The 24,740-nt window shown below is 41.8% G+C and overlaps 1 protein-coding gene across 3 annotated transcripts in view; it reads right to left on the bottom strand.

Moving 5' to 3' along the window:
• The window catches only part of LOC126100146 (splicing factor, suppressor of white-apricot homolog), a 161,737-nt gene that overhangs the window by 69,487 nt on the left and 67,510 nt on the right, over window positions 1-24,740 (bottom strand). For all 3 annotated transcript variants that reach the window (XM_049910688.1, XM_049910686.1, XM_049910687.1), the window contains exon 9: window positions 16,132-16,588. In XM_049910688.1, coding sequence (XP_049766645.1) covers window positions 16,132-16,588 — 457 coding nt within the window. The remainder of the gene's footprint in view (window positions 1-16,131; window positions 16,589-24,740) is intronic.

Here is a 24,740-nt window from a genome sequence, read left to right as displayed (position 1 = left end):
CTGCACGAGGTGGCTGTTACTATAATTTTGGGGGTCAAGTTGCAGCGATCAATTCTTCTTCTAACATTCAGTTGGATGTAACATCGTACAAGGCTGTCTAATGAAAGCCCATCTCTGTGATCATAACAACAGTATTTGTGGTGCTGAACCACATCTTGGGTGGTTAGTGTTGTGTATGAAATGTGTGTATTTCATTAGCATTGTGTGTGTGTGTGTGTGTGTGTGTGTGTGTGTGTGTGTGTGTGCGTGGGGCGGTGGGGGCATGCGAATTGTGTGTGGTTATCATGTGTGATGAAATACGAATCCAAACACATCAAGGAAGAAAGCTGAACGAAGAACTGGAATTGAACTGACCAATTGTTGTGGCAGTTTGGCGACAGCAAACATTTTAGATGTGACACTGAGTGTTCTGATTGGAGGAAACCAACTCCAACATGTGAAGTCTCAACTATCAATTTTAATCTGACTACGATCCATTTTGTTACATGAACTAGGCAGAGCTGGATGAAGACCGGCACAAATATTTCACCAGAAAAACCAAAATCCAAAAGTCAACTTGCCTGGATTCAGTACGCAAGATGAAATAATTCTCAACTTTATCTTAAACTTCACAGAAGCAAATTCTCCATTGAGTTGTGACAGCAGAAATTTTCTTCTAGTTGCATTGATGTTTAGTGTGCAGAATTTTATTACCTGTAGAAATTTGCAACCTCCTTTGAGTCAGAAAGGCTATTTAGAGCATGTAGTGTATAAATTACATTACTGTCCATAGTCCTACTAAACTGTTTTTGTAAATTGATCAGCCACTGTTGCACCCAATTAGTGCTTAGGACCAGGTTTCTCATTTTTGTACATTAAATAGTAGAAACTGGCTAATTTCAAATAATTTTGTTAACTGACAAATATGCAACGGATTCACGTAGTCATAATGTGTCCAGGTCAGACATGATGTCGGTTCATCAACTTCCAAACCTGAAATTACAGCAAGAAGTGCAAGTGTACAGATTGCAGAGCAAGAAATGACTGACAGGTTAGCAAAATTAAAGAGTTGATTGTAGGCTTCAATACTTGTATGAGCCAAGAACAGGCTCGTATAAGCAATGAAAAAACCTACATTGCAAAAATAATTAACTTCGTAGATTCTGTCACTGGAGAGTTTAGTGTGATAGAATCAAAAATCAAAGAACTTGATCAAGTCACAGCTGAGCAGAATCACTTAGCTAGAGAGCACGGAAAAATCAGCCCAACTCTTGAAACTTTATCTCACCAAATGGCTGATATTTCAGGAAAGATAGAGAGACATATTGGAGGGAAGCTTGAGGAGCAAATTTCCTCAATACGTGTAGAAATTTCTAACTGGATCACAAATAAAACAAAGAAATAATAAATAACAAATTGTCCAGCAGACTCCACAACAAAGTAATTGTAAAATGTTAACATTCACAGCCAGAAATGTAACACTTAATAAAATGTCCTGGGCTATTATGCCGTGGTCAAATGGATTTCACATTTGAACCCACCGTCATGTCCCCCATCTGTAGAGGACATTTTCACAAAAATTATAACTTCTTTTAGTGTCCGATTCACACCACTAGTGAGTGAGGGTGTGAATCTGACGCTGAAGAAGCTATGATCCCTCTTGAAAATGTCCTCTGCAGACAGGGACGAAACATTGGATTTAATTGCGAAATCCATTCAAAGAGCCTGAAACATTTTATTACATTAGACAACAATGTAAAGAAAATAATACTAAATTCAGGAACATGCTCCGAGGACATCTGCAAGACATGAAAGTGTGCGTTTCCAAAGTTTTGGAACAATGAGGAATGTAACAATGGCCAAGATGATTGGAGGGGGGGGGGGGGGGGGGGGGGGGGCAATCAATGCACCACAAAATTTCAGAGCTCTAAAATAACTTGAAACTATGGGACACTGGTACGTCTATCCCTTTACAGAGTAACAGAATTTATACTCTGACTAATTTTAACCACCTTCTTTAAGACAAATTTCCAAATGCAACGAGGTGCCGACATTGCCTGTTAAAGCATGCAGAATCCTCAGTGCCCTAGGTATAAGTGGTAATGCTGTTAGGCTGCAAGCCACCTTGAAGTGCAGCTGGATGCACAGGTAACGTTTCACAACTTCCTCATTGTCGACAGCCTTGCGACTGATTGCATAACTGGCACTGACTTCCTTGCAGAGAAGAACACTATGATCAGCTTCTCTGTCGGAATTTTTGTTTTACGAGTAGGGGGTCGTATCTTTAAGATAAATTTGCTAGCTTCAGATGAAGGCCATGGCCTGTTCTGTCTGCAGGTACACATGCAGATAGTGGGATCCAAATCCAAGCTCCACATGTCACACCACCTTAAACCCTTGCTCTTTCAAGGACATGATAAGCACCACTGAAGAGAAAGTAGCTGGACTGTCACACTGATGACCAAGACTGAGCTGATCTGCTGACTGGGTACACCCTGGGGTTATCCACTGTTAAAGAGAGAATTAACCTTTTAACTGGGCATCCTGCTCCACCTCTCGACCTACTGACTCCAGAGAGGTAAACCAGGTGTTATGCTGGAGAATTACTGAACCTTTTAACAGCAAACCATTCTACAGGGTGTACATAAAGTATAGGAACACTTTCAATTATTCACTGCACAAGAACTAAACATTGTACAGATGTCATACATATAGCATTTTGAAGAGAAACTCTGAAATATATATTTTACAAACATTCAATATGCAAAACCTTGAGTGACCTGGCAGATGTCAATATGGTAATCGAATTCTTGCCATACCCGTCCCAGCATGGCATCATCGACTGTGGCAGTTGCTTCCCATATTCTCTCCCGGAGCTCTGCTACATCTTGTGGTAGAGGCAGTACATACACCAGATCTTCAATGTGTCCCCACAGAAAAAAGTTACACAGAGTGAAATCTGGTGATTGGGGAGGCCATTTCATGAAACAGCTGTTCCCTTCTGTAACATGGGCGATCCATCAATGTGGCCGCTCCATGTTCAGGTACCCAGAAGCTCCAATTTGAATGGTTTCATAGACAGCTTCTGTCAAAGGACTGCCCACACTGTCATTGGAGCCATTTCAATTTCACAGGATGCACAATGCACCAATTTCTTTGGACTTCTTATGAATCTCTCTCATTCGTGCTCCACATTCACTTCACTCACACTTGGACGTCCGCTTCTCTTTGTCGGGCACGAGCAACCCATCATAATAAATTTGTTGTGCCCGTGGTAAATGGCCTCCCTTGTTGGTGGCTTCTTACCATACTTGGTTCTAAACATCTGTTGAACAGCTGTAGCACACTTGTTTTTGTCAAGCTCCAACACACAGAAAGCTCGCTTTGCACCTGAACTTGCATGTTTGTGACTAGCACTGACTACCGGCAAATTACAAAACTAAGCTGTCATGGTATACATGAAAAAAAATCTTTCAGGGTTTCTCTTCAAAATGACATATGTATGATATTTGTACAATGTTTTGTTCTTGTCCAATAAATAATTGAAAGTGTTCCTGGACACTATGTACACCCTGTATATATAAACAAATGCATACGACATGAGTCACATCATCATACAGATGTATATAATTTTCTCACATGAATGTATGTGATTTGGTGTTTACTTTACTGTTTGTGTGTGTGTGTTAGTAAGTAACATGTTTTGCTTTCTCATATTAGCATAAGGATTGTAATTAGGAACCTCACATTATTTAGTTGGACAGAAGGGGACAGCTGTTTCATGAAATGGCCTCCCCAATCACCAGATCTCACTCCATGTGATTTTTTTCTGTGGTAGCTTGTGGTGTAGACTTAGGAGGCGTGGAGGTAAGGTACTTCCATAATTTGTAATCATTAAGTGCGTGCAATACTAATCAACTGCAATTATGGTCCATTTGTCAATGGTAAGTTATCTTGTCCCAATTGGATGTGATTGCATCTGGTATTTATTCTCTGAATTTTTTGATAAAAAACTCAGTAAAGAGTTTGTCTGTGAAGGGCCAATAGCATTACCACTAAAAAAAGGCATGGTTGTCCAGGTCCAACTTGCAAACATGCACCAAAATAATTAGTTTGGGTCTTCCAAGTTACAAAGAATGCTATACATGCCAACAGGCCTGGCTATAAGTTTAGTTTTGTTTCATTGATGATTTCTATTAATTTTTATTTGCTATCTCCAAATTTTGTTAGGTGAATGTGTAGCTCATTATGCTTGCATTAGGTATGGAACATTTCTATCAACAAATGTGTTTGGGTGACTGTGATGTTTACTTTACAAGTGCTCATTACACTTCACGTCACACAGGCATGCATATGTTAATTTTATTGCCAGTTTAAAGTGAATGAAAGTTACCTTATTTGGATGACTTACTTTGCCATGAGACCTTTGTGGATTGAAGATTCTCTGGAAGTACACACTTGTAAACACTCTTAAATGGCTTTTTGAATCACCCGCCATGTAACTTGTACATGCATTTCCACTGTGTCACAAAGGCAGTTAAAAGTCCAACAATGTGAGCAAACGTGCTGTGTGTTGACTGTTTCTACAGATGCTATGTTTACCCAGCCACTGTATAAATTAGACAGAAAATGACTGCAAGAGGTGAGCAGATGACACATACCCAAAAGGAAGCGGCTGGAAATGTTTTGAACTGTGTTTTCCAGACAGCAAACCTCCATATAACATTAACAATTAAAAAATGCTCTGCCAGCTTACTGTGAAATGCTTTGTCAAATCATATCCATTGATATTAACATCAGCAGTATGAAATGCACCTTTAGGCTAGTCATGTTTTATCCAATTATTTTATTTGCACTGCCAGGTAGACAAGTGTGTGTGTGTCCTATACAGGTCACTGAAACTAGTGTAACCGTAACGACTGAAACATTAATGTTTGTTGCACGATATGTTGTGTGTACATCACAATGAGCCACATATCATCAAAGCATGCCCTCTTTCCTGTCGACAATGCCTGATGCCACTCCATGTCGCTGTGTCAAAATATCATGGCTACCTGATGTCCAACATTTCAAACAATGGAAAATCCAGGATGGAATGAAACAATATTATGGAAAGGAAAGTTGCTACTCACCATATAGCAGAGGTGCTGAGCTGCAGATAGGCACAACAAAAAAAGTGTCACAAATAAGCTTTCAGACAGCAAGGCCTTCATTAAAAATGGACGGACGGACGCGCGCGCCTCCCCCCCCCCCTCCCACACACACACACACACACACACACACACACACACACACACACACACAACCTCTGTCGTTTATTTTTTACGAAGGCCTTGCTGGCCGAAAGCTTATTTGTGACAATCTTTTTGTTGAACCTATCTGCGACTCAGCACCTCCGTTGTATGATGAGTAGCAACTTTCGTTTTCATAATACTGATGTCCAACATGTCTTGTGTAAGCCATGTATCCAGGTATTTTGATGCCGGAAGCGTATCTGCTGTTGGTTTTAAGGGCACTTTCCCCACAGCTACCAGGCTAGTATCAGAGCGGAAAAGAACTTGTCCCTCAATAAAAAGCAACTAGAGCCATAATCAACCTGGCATCATCAAAACCAAATTTAACCTATTGTAACAATGTTGTGAAAACCAAAGACCGATGTTCATATGAGGCAAAACTTGTAATCATGATACTGAAAACAGTTGTAACTAACTGTCCTTTCAAACCAGCATGCACTCTAGGGCAAATATGAAATATGAAAATATGTACGTATCTTTCTATATAATATAATAGAGGGAAAACATTCCACGTGGGAAAAATATATCTAAAAAGAAAGATGATGAGACTTACCAAACAAAAGCGCTGGCAGGTCGATAGACACAAACAAACACAAACACACACACAAAATTCTAGCTTTCGCAACCAATGGTTGCCTCGTCAGGAAAGAGGGAAGGAGAGGGAAAGACAAAAGGATTTGGGTTTTAAGGGAGAGGGTAAGGAGTCATTCCAATCCCGGGAGCGGAAAGACTTACCTTAGGGGGGAAAAGGACAGGTATACACTCGCGCACACACACACACACACACACACACACACACACACACACACACACACACACACATATCCCGGGATTGGAATGACTCCTTACCCTCTCCCTTAAAACCCAAATCCTTTTGTCTTTCCCTCTCCTTCCCTCTTTCCTGATGAGGCAACCATTGGTTGCGAAAGCTAGAATTTTGTGTGTATGTTTGTGTCTATCGACCTGCCAGTGCTTTTGTCAAGTCTCATCATCTTTCTACATAATTATTCATGTAATATGTACAGGGCGATCAGATACAATCTGAAAAGCTTGTAGCGACGCTGCAGCGCGCTAATTCAAGCTCGCCGTGTGTGTGTGTGCTGTGCGCGTGTGTCAGTGCAGTGGTGCTGTAGCAATTACTCTACGCGACGTTGGTGTAGTTCCGCGCCCAGCCTCTAGAGGCGCTGTGTTTTCTATCTTTTATATACGTTCGGTTTATTGTTATTATTCCTTGTTTTATAGAGATTAGTAGTTCCTTGCCTCCTGCCTTGTGTGGACGAGTACTGTTTCCTCTCCTAATTACGGAAGTTTTCCGAGGATTAAGGATACTCTGCTTAGGCCGGAAGCAAATTTTATAGCTCCGATCTGTCCATACATGCCGGGCGTCGCAAGATACGCGTTCGCAATAAAGTTATTGTTACTCAACTGAAGGTCTTCATTCTTCCGAATCACGTTAAGCAAAGGTCGGACAGCCACCAGTTTAGCTGTACCCGACAAGTGGTGACCCCGACGTGATTCAAGCAGAGACCGACGTGATTAAGGAGAAGCAGCCGTGAGCTACGTAAGTAACGAGCACATAATGACCGAACAGCAGGCCGTCTCCCGGATTGCAGTCCGTTTGCCGCCGTTCTGGCCCGACAATCCGGTACTCTGGTTCGCGCAGGCAGAGGCAAGTTTTAGCTGCGCTGGAATAACGGTCGAAGCAACTAAATTTGCGCTGATTGTGAGCCAACTCGACCAACGTTATGCAGCCGAGGTGCAGGACATAATCACAGCACCGCCCGAGGCTGGAGCTTATGCCAGGCTAAAATCAGAGATGATTCGACGGGTGGCCGCGTCACAAGAGGACCGGATACGTCAGGTTCTGACACAGGAAGAAATTGGCGACAGGAAGCCTTCTCAATACCTGCGACATCTACGCAGCAAAGTTGACACCGTTACTGTGCCAGACAGTCTGCTCAGAACACTGTGGAGCAGTAGGTTGCCGCCGCAAATAAAAGCCATAATCGCCTCACAAATGGACATGCCGCTGGATGACGTGGCGCAGCTAGCAGACCGGATACAGGATGCGATCACACCGGCTCCGGTCAGCGCAGTCGCGGCGTTGGACAACAGTGCAAACAGTACCGCGTCTGTAGCACGAGCCGACCATGATTCTCTCGCTGCCAAGGTTGAGCTTTTGTGCACCCAGGTCAGTGTGCTGCTGGCACATGACGACGACAATAATAGAAGAAGCCGATACAGACGGCGGCGTTCGAGAAGCAGATCTTCCGGCGGTACTACCACTCCGCAAGGCGAGGTACCGTTGTGCTGGTACCACCGACGATTCGGCAATCAGGCAAGGAAGTGCACATCGCCATGCTCGCACCCAAACGCCACCGGCGGTCGACAATAGGCGCAACCGGCTGCCAGTTATCCTCCAAGCGCCTGTTCGTTACCGATAGGAGTTCCGGCGTTAAGTTTTTAATAGACACGGGGTCGGACCTGAGTATCATACCACGAACAGCCATACATCGTTGCCGGCCGCCAACTGCCTTCCGTCTGACGGCTGCCAACAATTCTTCCATCGCAACATATGGCACACAGAGGATGGAGCTTAATCTCGGCCTACGTCGCGCGTACGGGTGGAATTTTACAGTGGCTGACGTCACGGAGGCGATCGTCGGGGCTGATCTTCTCGCACACTACCACCTGCTGCCGGACGTCGCGAACGCACGCTTGGTGGACAGCGTCACTGGCTTAGCAGTCACGGGTTTCCGTCGCGACACCGCAACGCACAGTGCCAAGTTGGTCCATGCTACGGAGGGTGAGTACACTGAATTACTGCTTAACTATCCGAACTTGACCAGGCCGCCCGGCGCTCCCAGGTTCATACCACATGACACGGTGCATCACATTCAAACGACGGACGGTCCCCCAGTAGCATGCCGACCTAGGCGTCTCGCTCCGGACCGATTGAAGATAGCGAAGGCAGAATTTGACGCCATGATTCGCGAGGGCATAATGCGGCCATCTAACAGCCCGTGGTCCTCCGCATTACATCTTGTTCCGAAGAAGGGTGGAGCTTGGCGCCCATGCGGTGACTACCGTGCGCTTAACGCGCGAACAGTGCCGGACAGATATCCCGTTCCGTTACTGAGGGATTATAATCACGCTCTACATGGTGCCACGGTGTTCACAGTTCTGGACTGCGCTAAAGCGTATACACAGATTCCGGTGGCCAATGACGACATTCCAAAGACTGCAATAATAACGCCTTTCGGTTTGTTCGAAAGCAAATTTATGACTTTCGGTTTACGCAATGCCGCTCAGACCTGGCAAAGGTTTATAGACTCGGTTCTCCAGGGGCTGCCGTTCTGTTTCGCCTACCTGGACGATGTGTTAGTGTTCTCTGCTGACCACGATCGACACCGACAACATCTGCGAGAGATTTTCGAGCGGTTGGAGCGTTACGGTGTCGTCTTGAACGTGGACAAGTGTGTTTTTGGGCAGTCAGAGGTGACATTTCTTGGCCATAAGATTTCTGCTGAAGGCTCTCTTCCTCTGTCCGAGAAGGTGGACGCTATCTTGCAGCTACCCCGACCAACTACGATCAAAGAATTACGTCGTTTTTTGGGGATGCTCAATTTTTATCGACGACACCTTCCTCACGCTGCGGAGCTGCAGGAACCTTTGACGGCGGCATTATCGGGCCCTAAAGTAAATAGCAAGTCTCTGATACAGTGGACAGAGGACATGTGTTCTGCGTTTGAGGCAACAAAGAGGAGCATGGCCGACGCGGCGCTTCTCGCACACCCACGGCTCGACGCGCCATTAGCAATTGTTGTAGATGCGAGCCAGATGGCGATCGGTGCCGCGTTACAACAATGGTCCGACAACGCATGGCAGCCACTGGCGTATTATTCCCACAAGCTTTCGCCTGCACAGACAAAATGGAGCACATATGACCGTGAGCTCCTGGCAGTATACCAGGCAGTGAAATATTTTCGCCCCCAGGTGGAAGCGCGAACTTTCACGATATATACAGACCACAAGCCACTCACGTTCGCCTTCCGTCGGAATAGTGTCAACTGCTCTCCCCGTCAATTTCGTCACCTTGAGTTCGTGGCCCAGTTTACTACCGACATTAGACATATTTCTGGGATCGACAACATTGCTGCGGATTGCCTTTCACGGATCAGCAGTGTTTCCAGTACCATAGACTTTCCTGCACTGGCACAGGCACAGAGAGACGACGAAGAACTCCTTGCCTATGTCAAAGACACGGCTTCCGCAGTGCAACTGAAACTCGTTGATGTTCCGGAGGAAGATACACAGCTATACTGCGACGTTTCTCGCGGCCGACCTCGTCCCTTTCTGACGCCGGCTTTTAGAAGACAAGCCTTTGATATAGTACATGGATTGTGCCATCCCGGGGTACGCCCGACATTCCGCCTAGTATCGCAACGTTTTGTGTGGCCAGGCATGCAAAAAGACTGCCGCGAGTGGGTCCAATCTTGTCTTCAGTGCCAACGCTGCAAGATTAACCGCCATGTACACGCACCGATCGGCGATTTTCCGGATACCACCACCCGCTTTGCCCACGTTCATTTAGATGTAGTCGGACCACTTCCACCTTCGAACGGGCAAAGATATCTGTTTACAATGATCGACCGTTTTACACGTTGGCCGGAAGCAGTGCCGGTGGATAATATCACAGCAGACACATTAGCTTCCGCTTTTGCAATGACTTGGTTGGCAAGATTTGGATGCCCACTACATATTACCACTGACCGCGGACGGCAATTTGAATCAGACCTGTTCTCACAGCTGGCCAAGTTTTGTGGTTACACCCACCATAAGACCACAAGTTATCACCCAGCAAGCAACGGAATGATCGAACGCTGGCACCGTTGTTTGAAGGCCGCGCTGATGTGCCACGAAGAAACCTGGACAACCGCACTACCGGTGGTCTTGTTAGGCTTACGGACGACTTTCAAACCAGACCTGGGGTCGTCAGCGGCAGAACTGGTTTATGGAGAAACACTGCGCCTTCCTGGTGACTTTGTAGACGCTGATGCCACAGAGACAGTGTCTACTGGCCAGCCGGATTTCTTGCGACGATTGAGGGACCATGTATCAAAGATTCGCCCTCCGAAAGCCACACGTCATGGCAAGCCGCCCACTTTCGTGCACCAGGACCTGGAACAATGTCGTCACGTCATGCTCCGCACTGAGGGCGTCAAACCGCCTCTACAAGCTCCTTATTCTGGTCCATATGAAGTGCTACGGCACGGTGCCCACACCATGGATATCCTAGTGAACGGCAAAGCTACGAATGTCGCGTTGAATCGGGTTAAACCTGCGTATGTTTTTCCTGACACCCCACTAGCGGCACCTCGTCGCAGGCATTCACCTACCGCTGTTCCAGACACTGACGCCACATCTCCGGCGCCGGCTCTTCAACATCCGCCGCCCAACGCAGCACAACATCCACCTCCTGACGTTGCTCCTCCTCCTCCTCCGACGAGGACGACCCGTTCTGGACGTCGGGTGCACTTTCCGGCGCGGTATCTCGACGCCGACGCTCCGCTTCCGCCCGGGGGGCTGATGTAGCGACGCTGCAGCGCGCTAATTCAAGCTCGCCGTGTGTGTGTGTGCTGTGCGCGTGTGTCAGTGCAGTGGTGCTGTAGCAATTACTCTACGCGACGTTGGTGTAGTTCCGCGCCCAGCCTCTAGAGGCGCTGTGTTTTCTATCTTTTATATACGTTCGGTTTATTGTTATTATTCCTTGTTTTATAGAGATTAGTAGTTCCTTGCCTCCTGCCTTGTGTGGACGAGTACTGTTTCCTCTCCTAATTACGGAAGTTTTCCGAGGATTAAGGATACTCTGCTTAGGCCGGAAGCAAATTTTATAGCTCCGATCTGTCCATACATGCCGGGCGTCGCAAGATACGCGTTCGCAATAAAGTTATTGTTACTCAACTGAAGGTCTTCATTCTTCCGAATCACGTTAAGCAAAGGTCGGACAGCCACCAGTTTAGCTGTACCCGACAAGCTCATAAGGGTGTTGCAGTGTAGGTTGTGGTGAGAAATAACTATTACAAAAACAATTTGATGCGTTTCACAGTTTCCGAGTTAACTGTCATTGTAGTCATCCAATAAGTAAGAGTGCATGCAAATTCAACTGGTCTGCCAGAGATGGTGTCACCAAACATATCCTTCGTTTGGTTTCCTCAAACCAAACAAGAACACAATACAAAAACTAGACATGGGATGATAGTAAGGACTGAAACTGAGCCAAAGGCTGATGATTTAATGCACTGAAAAAAGTAATAGGGGGCTGGTAAAATGCACATTTTGCAATAAATGCAAAACACATAGCAAATTCTGCCTCGAAATGCAAAAAGCCGAAATAATCTAATTTTAATGTGGCAAACAAGGCAGCGAATGTTTTGACCCATGGATGCATCAAATACCACAAGAGGTTGGGCCTGAACAACATCATTAACAATACTCTGCCAACATCAACAAGTAATTGCGTAGTAGCTGTTCCTGAATGATCTGTGTTGTATGTTGCTGGTGTTTTGAGTGAAGTGACTATACCCGGGCCGGTGAAACATGTCACTTGACAGCTCTCGTGTGGTTGGCTATACTGCGATTGCGAGGATTGCAAATTGCAATAGCTGCCACCACACACACCCACAACTCCGAAATATGTTTCATAAATGTAAGCTACAATCAATGTTTATACGTAAGTGCAACAAAATACGTTTTTCTAACAATGGAGAGAATAACGACGGAGACTAAGCGTTTGATAGTATATGAAACCAAGAAATAAAAACACCCAAAGTTAATGACAAATCTATGGAAAGTCGTTCCAAATTGTTACCGTAATAGCCGCACGTAAAACGTCGTATAATAATGTAAACCTAAGCATACCAAAGAACACACTATCCACACACATAGAAAGAAATAAAGCAAAACATGCATAGCCTACCCGATTGCAGAGAGAAAGAATCAATTCTGTACACATTTACACTCACCAATTTACCTGTGCTTCTCTTATGAGTTTAGCAACATGATCTACTTGTTTTCCTCCACAAGGTAGCATCTACAGTAGCAAGACCTTCACGCAGCACTCTTTCCACTTCTGTTATAGTAGAAGTCTTGTTGTTACTTCTAATATACACCTTGACTTTAAGCCAAATCAACTCAATTGGATTAAAATGGCAGTGATAAGGCAGTAGCCTAATTACCAAGTGACCCTGTTCGCCTGTAATTTCATCTACAATGTATTTAGATTCAAAGGCCTACTTTCTTTTACGAGCAGGTACAATAGCAGTTTTGCCATTCTCACGTCCGCAGCAATGTCTCTCACCTGCAACCACTGCACCATAGTTTCTTTACAGTCACTAGTGGTGGGAGTTTTAGATAAAATCACGGAATGGTATGATGCATTGTCCATTACAAACACTGTCGAAACACTGAACTGGAGCAACAATTTTTTAAACCATTGTAGAAACCGTGGGTGGTCCATACCTTCATGATAGCCACCAGTTTTTTTTTATCAGAATACTAGAAGTCCTTCAGGTACAAAGCCATTTGAAGATCCTGCATGGACCACAATCGGGATCCCATTCCTGTTGGCTGATGACTGCTGCTATTTGGAGTATCATCTGTCCTGCATTTCTCAACTGATTCTCCAGCATTGGCCCAGGTTTCGTCTAACCATCTGACTGAGTATACGCCCTTTCCCACAATTTTGTATAAGAAAATGGTACGAGCTGCAACGACATGAGCTTTTTTCGTCCATCTAACTTTTTAAAATGGAAGCCCATACTTTTTAATATCCTCTTAAGTGACCCCCCCCCCTTCTGAGGAAAGTTCACTTTCTTTTAAAGAAATTAGCAACTTCACTATTGTGGGGTATTCTTTCCTTTTATAGTATCCTTATATGTTCCGACAAATTGCATCAGATTGTAAAGAATCAATATCTGTAACAGTACGAGGCTGCTTTTTTTTTCTTTCCCGAAGTACTTAAAACCACACTGTTTCACCCACAGGGGCTTTCTCCCACACTGTTTACTTCACTGTCTTTTAAGTCGTGTAGTAGCACACCTTTCCTTGTAACTGTTCTTACACTGGTTCCTAAAGTTTTCAAGGTACACTCTAAAACTTAATTGGCAGGAATCGACGTGTCCATGAACAGAAACAAATTCTTTTTCTTGTTCATAAAACTCACAAATCCTCCGTATCAATTCCAAGGTCAGGCTATTTAATGGCACTCCATGGTGCAACAGATTGTCCTTGGTGAACGACATCATTTTGGCGACATATTTTAACAAACAAAAACTGTAGTCGAGGTAGTAACCAACACAACAGCAGGCTTTCGCGCACTAACATACGACATTTACACGGAAGCTGGCAACTGGTAGCGACGACACCAGAACCAGCTTTTGTTCAGTGCTGTTATTGGTTCAGAAGATGTGGCACCTCACATTCCTCACTTGTTTGTTAGTTATATTACCAACTCCATAGTGCTTGGGGAGTGACCCAGAAATGACAGGTTTCAGCAGCCCAAGTGTAACCCTGGTCCATCACGAATTTCTAATATGACCCTTACAATACCAGAAGAGATCAGTGATCCTTGTGTCAGTTCTGCTTTTGCAGAGAACGGGTCTAAGCTACTGCCCTCCAAGAAGGAGGCGGTGCTTCTTTCTCCACGCCACTCTGGCAGTCAAAATTATTGTTTGTTCACAATCACGGTCATCTGCCACTATACATGTATAGTGTACGTGCTCTGCACCTTAGCGACTGGGAAAGAAAATCTATCACGTTTTTTGACTGCATTGAAATTCTTTCCCAAATGTTAAAATAGAGTTATTTTTGGTTCTACATCTCTGCTAAGAGCCTTTTCAGTTCTACTCGTGGCATTGTCAAGCATGGATCACACAGCTATGAAAGGCCCACGAAGGTCGAACTCATTATTCTATAGATTTTGTAAATTTCAAATTGGGTGGGAAAAGGCAAATAATGTCTAGAAACATCCTATATAAGAAATGCATCCAGGTCAATGGCAGAAAAACGGTACTCCTTTCCATAGATCATTTGTTAAAAACTTAAGTATAGTCAAATGAAGAAAACAATGGTCATTTCAGGGAAAAAAAGCTGTTGGACATTCTTGCAAAATCAAACAGCGTCCCAATCAAAGAACTATGGCTTTGCTTCTCTCCACTAATGTAGCAAGACAACATTTTAAATTTGAGCATCTAATCACTTACAAACAAAAATTATATATGCAAATTTTGACAAAAACAGGTGCAAAATTTGTAAAAAATAGATGCTACATCTTGCAGTCCCTAGCAATAGTGATATTTTTCAATTTAAATACTTGTATCTGAAATCCATTTTCCTTTGTTATAGGTATTAATGTAATTTATTTGCATATGTGCGAAGTTTTGTTTCAAAACCTGCATGTCAGTCTGTAAAATGTGTGTGTAAATTTTCACTTAATCTAACAGTGGAAAATCCAGGATGGAATGTAACAATATTATGAAAATGAAAGTTGCTGCTCACTATATAGCGGAAATGCTGAGTCACAGGAAAAAAGAGGACTGCCACAAATAAAGCTGTCGGCCAGTAAGGCCTTCATTAAAAATCGATCACACACACACTCAAATGTACGTGTGTGTGTGTGTGTGTGTGTGTGTGTGTGTGGTCTAATTTTGACGAAGGCCTTACTGGCCGAAAGCTTTATTTGCAACAGTCTTTTTGCTGTGCCTATCTGTGACTCAGCATCTCCGCTATATGGTCAGTAGCAACTTTCCTTTTCATAATATTTTCACTTAATCTGACAGTTCAACTAACCAGTTGACTCACTCTGTTATGGTAATGTTCATAATGTCAATTTATGAAAATTAAATTTGAAAGTTGGTTGAAATGATCCTGTCTAATTTCAACCTATGTTGGGGACAATGTGGCAAACCTGTTTCATTTTTACACCTCCAACATAGCAAGTTTATTATATTACAATATAATTTAAAGGTGTTGTACTCTGTGACCTACAGCAAGACAAAGGTATACTTTTTATTCTTTGGGCATTCAATCGTCTTCCTCTCTACAGAACTGAAGAAAGTTTAGTTTTTATATTCATCACCTCATTAAATTACACGCTTTTCTGTCAAGCTCCCCCAAACGTAATTAGCTGTCATGACAGGAGGCATAATTATTTTAAAAATACGGTGAAATCAGATTCCAAAGTCAAACTTATTTAGTGTAGGATATTAGTGCATGTATGGAACTTTGATAATCTGTGCGATCAAAATAAAGCAAAATGCGAACTTTTTATTATTTTGTTATTTCTCTGTCTGAGCTAACAATATCAGTGTCTTATGTTCCCAGAGTAATCTGCTAAGCAACAATGACAGCAAAGAATTATTGTTCTCATATTTCAATTTTCTCTCTGTACAAAGAGGCTACATGATAAAGAATAAACAAGTTCCAGGAGAGACAGTTTCTTTGTTTCTTTCCTTCTTTCATTAATAATTTTATGTGAGTACCATTCCATTTCAGAAATATTACAACATGTGAATGGTGATCAGTAATTTATGCTTGTGATTACCAGTAATAGCTTCAACAAATGTGCTATGGAGGCCGTTAATGGCTGGTGAAGAAACATGGCAGGAAACGAGGCATACTGCTGAAATTACGATCCTCAAAATCTTTGTTAATAAAAGAAATTCTTCAATGAAAGAGTTACAAAAAAGAACTTGTTTGTGATCTTTACTGATCTTCACAGTTACTGCATTCACCTGTACAAACACAATAGTAGTTAAGTTGGTAGTTGCATCTAACATTGTGGAAAGTATTTTCTCACCTGGCTTGTTGATTCTTGGTTGTCCCTCCTTTTCACTGTCAGTCGTAGGACTAACTTCACGACTACTCCTTTCACTGTGTTTCTGACTTTCTGTATTTTCATTATCCATCTCTGAATCATTGTTTCTTTCTTCTTCAACTTCCTTCATGATTTCTTCCTCCTCCTTCTCTTCTTGTTCCTCCTCCTCCTCTCCCTCCTCCTCATCGTTGTCCTTTTGTTCTTTTTCTTCTTCTTGTTGCTGTCGCAGCAGCAGCAGCTGCTGCTGCTGCTGCTGCTGCTGCTGCTGCTCCTCCTCCTCTTCTTCTTCTTCTTCTTCCTCCCTTTGCCTCTCTCTATCATCATTTTGCTGCTGGCTTTCATTCTCTTCGCTTGCAACTGGCGATTGTAAATACGGCTGTTTTTCATCAGTTGGATGTTCTTCTCCATTTTCTATCATTGATTCTGGATGAGCTTCATCCTGGAATGGCAAACAATGAATACAGTGTGAAAATAACTTATCTCAAACAAAATCAGACACTCCATATTGTATATTTGATAGCTTTTTCAGGGCCTAAAGCCCAACCATCAACCGATCTTTTCTACATGGCAGTTTTCTGATCAATGCCTGCTCTATTTGGAGAGTTATGATCCTTTCTCACACACACATGTACAAAACAATTTTAGATACAAATCTTATACAAGCACAATTGTGGTCAAAACAGTGAGACTAAAATCTCATGATAACCACTTCCACTAAAAACTATTTTCTTAACGAAAATACTGTCACATTAGATGCTGCTCTTACATTAATGGTCTACACGTCATTGCCATCCACTGTTACCAGTGACAGTCTTTTTGTTGTGCTTATCTGCGTCTCACCATCTCCGCTATATGGTGAGTAGCAGCTATCCTTTTCATAATATTGTTACATCCCATCCTGGATTTTCCACTGTTTGACTTGTTACCAAGTGTGTTATAAAACACAAACCTGTCAGCAAGGAATGTGTATCCATCATATTTAAATCCTAAATACACAGAAATACTTCTGTGAACTCTTTTGGAAAGTGTAGATATAGCGAAAGCACTTTCATCTTTGGTATTCCATATCAAATACGCATAAGGGGTTATGAACAACCTTTTCTCACGTAGGCAGATTTTAAGAGGTAGGGAAACCTAAGCATATTTTTAATTGCTGTACTATCAAAAAGCATCATATATTTAGAGCTAAAACAATCAGTTTTTTAAATTGACTGGTTTCATTCCATCTACAGCTGAATGCCATTTGCAGTATAAATAAAAACGATCCCTGACAAAACTTTCTACCATTCCATATTCATCTGGTTTCTACTAATTGTATTACTGATGGACATGTAATAGTGGATTTGAAGATGTAACTTTGAATAGCTCAGTGTAAAAGAACTGCTGTTGACCAAAACTGACATCATAAAATGCTATGCACATCTCTCCAACAGAAAAAGATGCACTGACGCAGTCATCATAAATATTAAATTCTGTGGACTACAGAAACCTTCAAAACTGCCCAATTTCTTATAGACAAAAAATAATCAATTACTGAAATAACAGATAGTCATTAACAAATTTGATAAGGATGGTAGATGCATCAAAGTATCATAGCAAACATTTTGTATGTATGTGGCCCTTTCTTTAAGCACTGTTCTTTCTACATGCGATCCCTAAATCCTCAAATCACAGAATTAATTCAATTTTTGTGCATCTCATTACATATTTACTGTTTCACAAATGCTTGGGAGTGAGTAATGAATAATGGGAGAGACAGGTCTAATTCCAGCTCATAATTTACGATTTCATCAGCATCTTGTATTCTGTTGAGTGGTAACAATCCTATAGCATTCATTACTTCATTCCGTTATCAGTTCCTGTTACACACAAACCTTTCTGTTCATATCTTCTCCTCAAGCAATATGTTGAATTTCAGTGGTAACACAGGTCACACACCGTCAGATAATATAACAGTATTACAGCTGTCTTTTGCAGACTAATGAAGGACAGAATTCTCTAAGAGATCACAGCTTTTCATCATCAATAACTGCAAAGAAGTGCATGTGGTTCCCTCTTGGTGGTTGTGGTGGCGGTGGCTACGGTTGTTGTTGTTGTTATTGTTGTTCCAGTTCTTTTGTCAGTCTCTCCATCCAGAATCCTACTTCTGAACTGGCCTGTAGACTTTCCCAGTATTTTCCTATCATTATCCAAACTTAATTTTCATTTTTCCCTTGATTGCTGTTGTTTCAAACATATACCAGGCCTCAGTTAGGACTACTGCATTAAATTATCTTAATTTGACACTGATCGAGGGTGGTTCTTTTGTTGCAGTGGTTCCGTGTAAATTTCTACTTTCTGTGGTTCTGTGATCCTTTCTTCACTGGATGTCACGCTCAGTCCTATTTTCTGCGTAATCACTCCCAGGTATTTGATATTTTCTACTTATGTTATCTTTCCATAGTAAAGTTTCCAGTGGGTGCCTGTCCGTGGGTTTTGTGTCCATCTACCTTATTTTTCTCGTACGATATATGTAGTCCTGTTCTGGCTGAGATTTCATGTAGTGTGTCTATAGCTTCTTTGGCTGTTTTTCTTTCATTTATGTTGACAATTGTTTTCTTGTATCTTCCCATCTTTATCCCAGTGATCCCTTTATCTCATTTTCTGACTATTTTATTTAAAACTGAGTTAAATCGAATGGGTGACAGGCCATCTCCTTGTCTCACTCGTCTTGATTTTGAATGCTTCTGAGAGCTCTTCCATGAATCTCACTTTGGATGCTATCTTTATTAATGCTTCTAGATTAACTTTTGGCCTAGTTGCCCACCATATCTTCCAATGTGATGAGATCACCACCATCATCATTTCATAATGTTACTGATTTTCATATTATACATTAAATAAGAGAGCACTTTTGTTGTTTCTAGTTGTACCTATTTCAAAAATAAGAACAAATGCTTAAAGGCAAATACACACACATGATAATGTATTCGAGGTATATCGTTCTGTATAACTGTTGGCTGACTGTGTTGGTCATGGAGCAGATTCTTGAGAGGTAGAAATTTCAGAAATCAAATACGTAGATCGTGCTGACTGCCTTCTGTTTCCAGTACAAGTTTTTTTTAAATTTAGGTAAAAAAAAGAAGAAGAAGAAGAAGTAGTAGAAGAAGAAGAAGATTGTCTGAAATATACTGCTATCTTTTAAATGCATGGAAATAAAACACCAAAATTTATAACAGTGGGTAATGTATAAAACTTGCCTTAGATTCAGAAGGATGTAAGTGGGTTTTGTATTTTGAAAGAATGAAGTGGTTTGCACGGTATGAAAATTTTTAAAGGTCACCACTGGAAATAAAGTAATGGAAATATTGTTTGTCTTGATGTGGAAAGCAGGAAAAATAAATCAAGAACAATGGAATACAAGTTTATCTATGTTGTTGTTGTTGTTGTTGTTGTTGTGGTCTTCAGTCCTGAGACTGGTTTGATGCAGCTCTCCATGCTACTCTATCCTGTGCAAGCTGCTTCATCTCCCAGTAACAACTGCAACCTACATCCTTCTGAATCTGCTTAGTGTATTCATCTCTTGGTCTCCCCCTACGATTTTTACCCTCCACGCTGCCCTCCAATACTAAATTGGTAATCCCTTGATGCCTCAGAACATGTCCTACCAACCAATCCCTTCTTCTAGTCAAGTTGTGCCACAAATTTCTCTTCTCCCCAATCCTATTCAATACCTCCTCATTAGTTATGTGATCTACCCATCTAATCTTCAGCATTCTGCTGTAGCACCACATTTCGAAAGCTTCTATTCTCTTCTTGTCCAAACTATTTATCGTCCATGTTTCACTTCCATACATGGCTACACTCCATACAAATACATTCAGAAACGACTTCCTGACACTTAAATCTATACTCGATGTTAACAAATTTCTCTTCTTCAGAAACGCTTTCATTGCTATTGACAGTCTACATTTTATATCCTCTCTACTTCGACCAACATCAGTTATTTTGCTCCCCAAATAGCTAAATTCCTTTACTACTTTAAGTGTCACATTTCCTAATCTAATACCCTCAACATCACCCAACTTAATTCGACTACATTCCATTATCCTCGTTTTGCTTTTGTTGATGTTCATCTTATATCCTCCTTTCAAGAGACTATCCATTCCGTTCAACTGCTCTTCCAAGTCCTTTGCTGTCTCGGACAGAATTACAATGTCATCAGCGAACCTCAAAGTTTTTATTTCTTCTCCATGGATTTTAAAACCTACTCCAAGTTTTTCTTTTGTTACCTTCACTGCTTGCTCAATATACAGATGGAATAACATTGGGGATAGGCTACAACCCTGTGTCACTCCCTTCCAACCACTGCTTCCCTTTCATGTCCCTCGACTCTTATAACTGCCATCTGCCTTCTGTAAAAATTGTAAATGGCCTTTCGCTCCCTGTATTTTACCCCTGCCACCTTCAGAATGTGAAAGAGAGTATTCCAGTCAACATTATCAAAAGCTTTCTCTAAGTCTACAAATGCTAGAAACGTAGGTTTGCCTTTCCTTAATCTTTCTTCTAAGCTAAGTCGTAGGGTCAGTATTGCCTCAAATGTTCCAATATTTCTACGGAATCCAAACTGATCTTCCCTGAGGTCGGCTTCTACTAGTTTTTCCATTCGTCTGTAAAGAATTCGCGTTATCTATGTAACAAGAAGAAAATTATTGGCTCTGCCGGTCACGTAAATAGAAAACATTTCACTAACATTAAACTCAAAGCGACTTATAAATAATTTTCATTTCCACAGAACATGATAAACAGAAGAGGTGTTTGGTTTCCACTTCCCACAGCAATTACTACATTCCTGAACTTTGTCTTGTCAGAGAGAGAGAGAGAGAGAGAGAGAGAGAGAGAGAGAGCTGTCTTCATCCCTAGATCATATCAGAAATGGAGGAGGTGGTATGTAGCAAAAATCCTCAGGCTGACACTGAATTGAACAACCAGATACTTGGATTCATAGCCTGGCACTAACCTACTAAGCCACCACAATACACTACTATGACACAACATAATTTATTTACCTGTTAGCAATAAAACAGTATTCTCAGAGAAAATTATTCTAAATGTAGCGACCAAAGAGTACCACGACACGCCATGTTAAAATCCACGTGCTGTTTTTCATCAAATGAGCATATGATCTATTTCCTCGCAGCCTACTATGACACGATCGGAATATCCATTCAGAGAAAAACAATCGTTAACTCCTAATCCACTGACCACCTCTAGTTTTGTCAAATGACTGCCTCGTCAACCTCCTCTGACTGGCCTCAGACTTGTTCACTGCCTCCTACAGCAGTACCGAAAATAATCGGAGGGAACGCGTAATTGGCAAACTACCTTTCCAGTTAACAAGATAAACTGATGAGCTGTACTTAGCATTTGAATGGCTATTCATCTGCTTGAATGTGTAGGCACTACTATACAAGACTACAGTAACACATTGTAATATATGGAAATGTTTAACTTCGGTATTCTTCAAATCAAACATATACAACAGGGCTGCTGAAACATCACTTGACAGCTTAAGAGTAGTTGGCTATACTGCGATTGCGAGGTTGCAGTAGCATCCATCATTGCGAGGTTGCAGTAGCATCTATCACACCCCCTCAAATGACAGCTCCGAAGCATGTTTTGTGAATGTAAGCTACGATCAACATGTATATAAGCTGCTGCACAACAATGTGTACGTAAGTTTATATGCCAACTAGCTCTGCAGATGATGAAGAAATTGATGAAATGTAGGATGAGATAAAAGAAATTATTCAGGTAGTGAAGGGAGACGAAAATTTAATAGTCATGGGTGACTGGAATTCGACAGTAGGAAAAGGAAGAGAAGGAAACAGTAGGTGAATATGGATTGGAGCTAAGAAATGAAAGAGGAAGCTGTCTGGTAGAATTTTGCGCACAGCGTAACTTAATCATAGCTAAGACTTGGATCAAGAATCATGAAAGAAGGTTGTATACATGGAAGAACCCTGGAGATACTAAAAGGTTTCAGATAGATTATATAATGGTAAGACAGTGATTTAGGAACCAGGTTTTAAATTGTAAGACATTTCCAGGGGCAGATGTGGACTCTGACCACAATCTATTGGTTATGAATTGTAGATTAAAACTGAAGGAACTGCGAAAAGGTGGGAATTTAAGGAGATGGGACCTGGATAAACTGAAAGAACCAGAGGTTGTAGAGAGGTTCAGGGAGACCATTAGGGAACAATTGACAGGAATGGGGGAAAGAATACAGTAGAAGAAGAATGGATAGCTTTGAGGGATGAAATAGTGAAGGCAGCAGAGGATCGAATAGGTAAAAAGACAAGGGCTAGTAGAAATCCTTGGGTAACAGAAGAAATATTGAATTTAATTGATGAAAAGAGAAAATATAAAAATGCAGTAAATGAATCAGGCAAACAGGAATACAAACGTCTGAAAAATGAGATCGATAGGAAGTGCAAAATGGCTAGTGCACAAATGTAAGGATGTAGAGGCTTATCTCATGAGGGGTAAGATAGATACTGCCTACAGGAAAATTAACGAGACCTTTGGAGAAAAGAGAACCACTTGCATGAATATCAAGAGCTCAGATGGAAACCCAGTTCTAAGCAGAGAAAGGAAAGCAGAAAGGTGGAAGGAGTATATAGAGGGTCTATACAGGGGCGATGTTCTTGAGGACAATATCATGGAAATGGAAGAAGATGTAGATGCAGATGAAATGGGAGATATGATACTGCATGAAGAGTTTGACAGAGCACTGAAAGACGTAAGTCGAAACAAGGCCCCGGGAGTAGACAAAATTTCATTAGAACTACTGATGGCCTCGGGAGAGCCAGTCCTGACAAAACTCAACCATCTGGTGAGCAAGATGTATGACACAGTCTAAATTACCTCAGACTTCCATGAAGAATATAATAATTCCAATCCCAAAGAAAGCAGGTGTTGACAGATGGAAAATTACCGAACCATCAGTTTAATAAGTCACATCTGCAAAATACTAACGCGAATTCTTTACAGACGAATGGAAAAACTGGTAGAAGCCGACCTTGGGGAAGATCAGTTTGGATTCTGTAGAAATGTTGGAACATGTGAGGCAATACTGACCCTACAACTTAGCTTAGAAGAAAGATTAAGGAAAGGCAAACCTACGTTTCTAGCATTTGTAGACTTAGAGAAAGCTTTCTCCAATGTTGACTGGAATACTCTCTTTCACATTCTGAAGGTGTCAGTGGTAAAATACAGGGAGCGAAAGGCTATTTGCAATTTCTACAGAAACCAGATGGCAGTTATAACAGTCGAGGGGCATGAAAGGGAAGCAGTGGTTGGGAAGGGAGTGACACAGGGTTGTAGCCTATCCCCAATGTTATTCCATCTGTATATTGAGCAAGCAGTAAAGGAAACAGAAGAAAAATTTGGAGTAGGAATTAAAAATCCATAGAGAAGAAATAAAAACTTTGAGGTTCGCTGATGACATTGTAATTCTGTCAGAGACAGCAAAGGACTTGGAAGAGCAGTTGAACGGAATGGACAGTGCCTTGAAAGGAGGATATAAGATGAACATCAACAAAAGCAAAACGAGGATAATGGAATGTAGTCTAATTAAGTCGGGTGATGCTAAGGGAACTAGATTAGGAAATGAGACACTTAAAGTAGTAAAAGAGTTTTGCTATTTGGGGATCAAAATAACTCATGATGGTCGAAGTAGAGAGGATATAAAATGTAGACTGGCACTGCCAAGGAAAGCGTTTTTGAAGAAGAGAAATTTGTTAACATCAAGTATAGATTTAAGTGTGAGGAAGTCGTTTCTGAGAATATTTGTATGGAGTGTAGCCTTGTATGGGAGTGAAACATGGACGATAAATAGTTTGGACAAGAAGAGAATAGAAGCTTTCGAAATGTGGTGCTACAGAAGAATGCTGAAGATTAGATGGGTAGATCACATAACTAATGAGGAGGTATTGAATAGAATTCGGGAGGAGAGGAGTTTGTGGCACAACTTGACTAGAAGAAGGGATCGGTTGGTAGGACATGTTCTGAGGCATCAAGGGATCACCAATTTGGTACTGGAGGGCAGTGTGGAGGATAAAAATCATAGAGGGAGACCAAGAGATGAGTACACTAAGCAGATTCAGAACAATGTAGGCTGCAGTAGGTACTGGGAGATGAAGAAGCTTGCACAGGATAGAGTAGCATGGAGAGCTGCATCAAACCAGTCTCAGGACTGAAGACCACAACAACAACAACAACAACAACAACAACAAGTCGAACATTTTTCTAACAATGGAGAGAACGGTAACAGATAAAAAGCATTTGATAGTATGGTATATGAAACTGGGGCACAAACACCACCCGCAGTTAATGACAACATCTATGAGAAATCACTCCAAACTGTTACCCTAAAATCTGCACGTCGTATAATAATGTAAAACTAAGCAAACCAAAGAACACGCCATCCACAAATGCAGAACAAAATGAAGAAACAGATGCACAGCCTATTTGGATCCAGAGAGAAAGAATTAATTCTGTAAACATTTACACTCACCAATTTGCGATGTCAGTGGCACAATTCCATC

Source organism: Schistocerca cancellata, chromosome 9 (assembly GCF_023864275.1).
Source record: "Schistocerca cancellata isolate TAMUIC-IGC-003103 chromosome 9, iqSchCanc2.1, whole genome shotgun sequence".
In the NCBI taxonomy this organism is placed as follows: domain Eukaryota; kingdom Metazoa; phylum Arthropoda; class Insecta; order Orthoptera; family Acrididae; genus Schistocerca; species Schistocerca cancellata.
The sequence above is the reverse complement of the archived record's forward strand: the minus strand, read 5'-3'. Positions and strand labels throughout refer to the sequence as shown.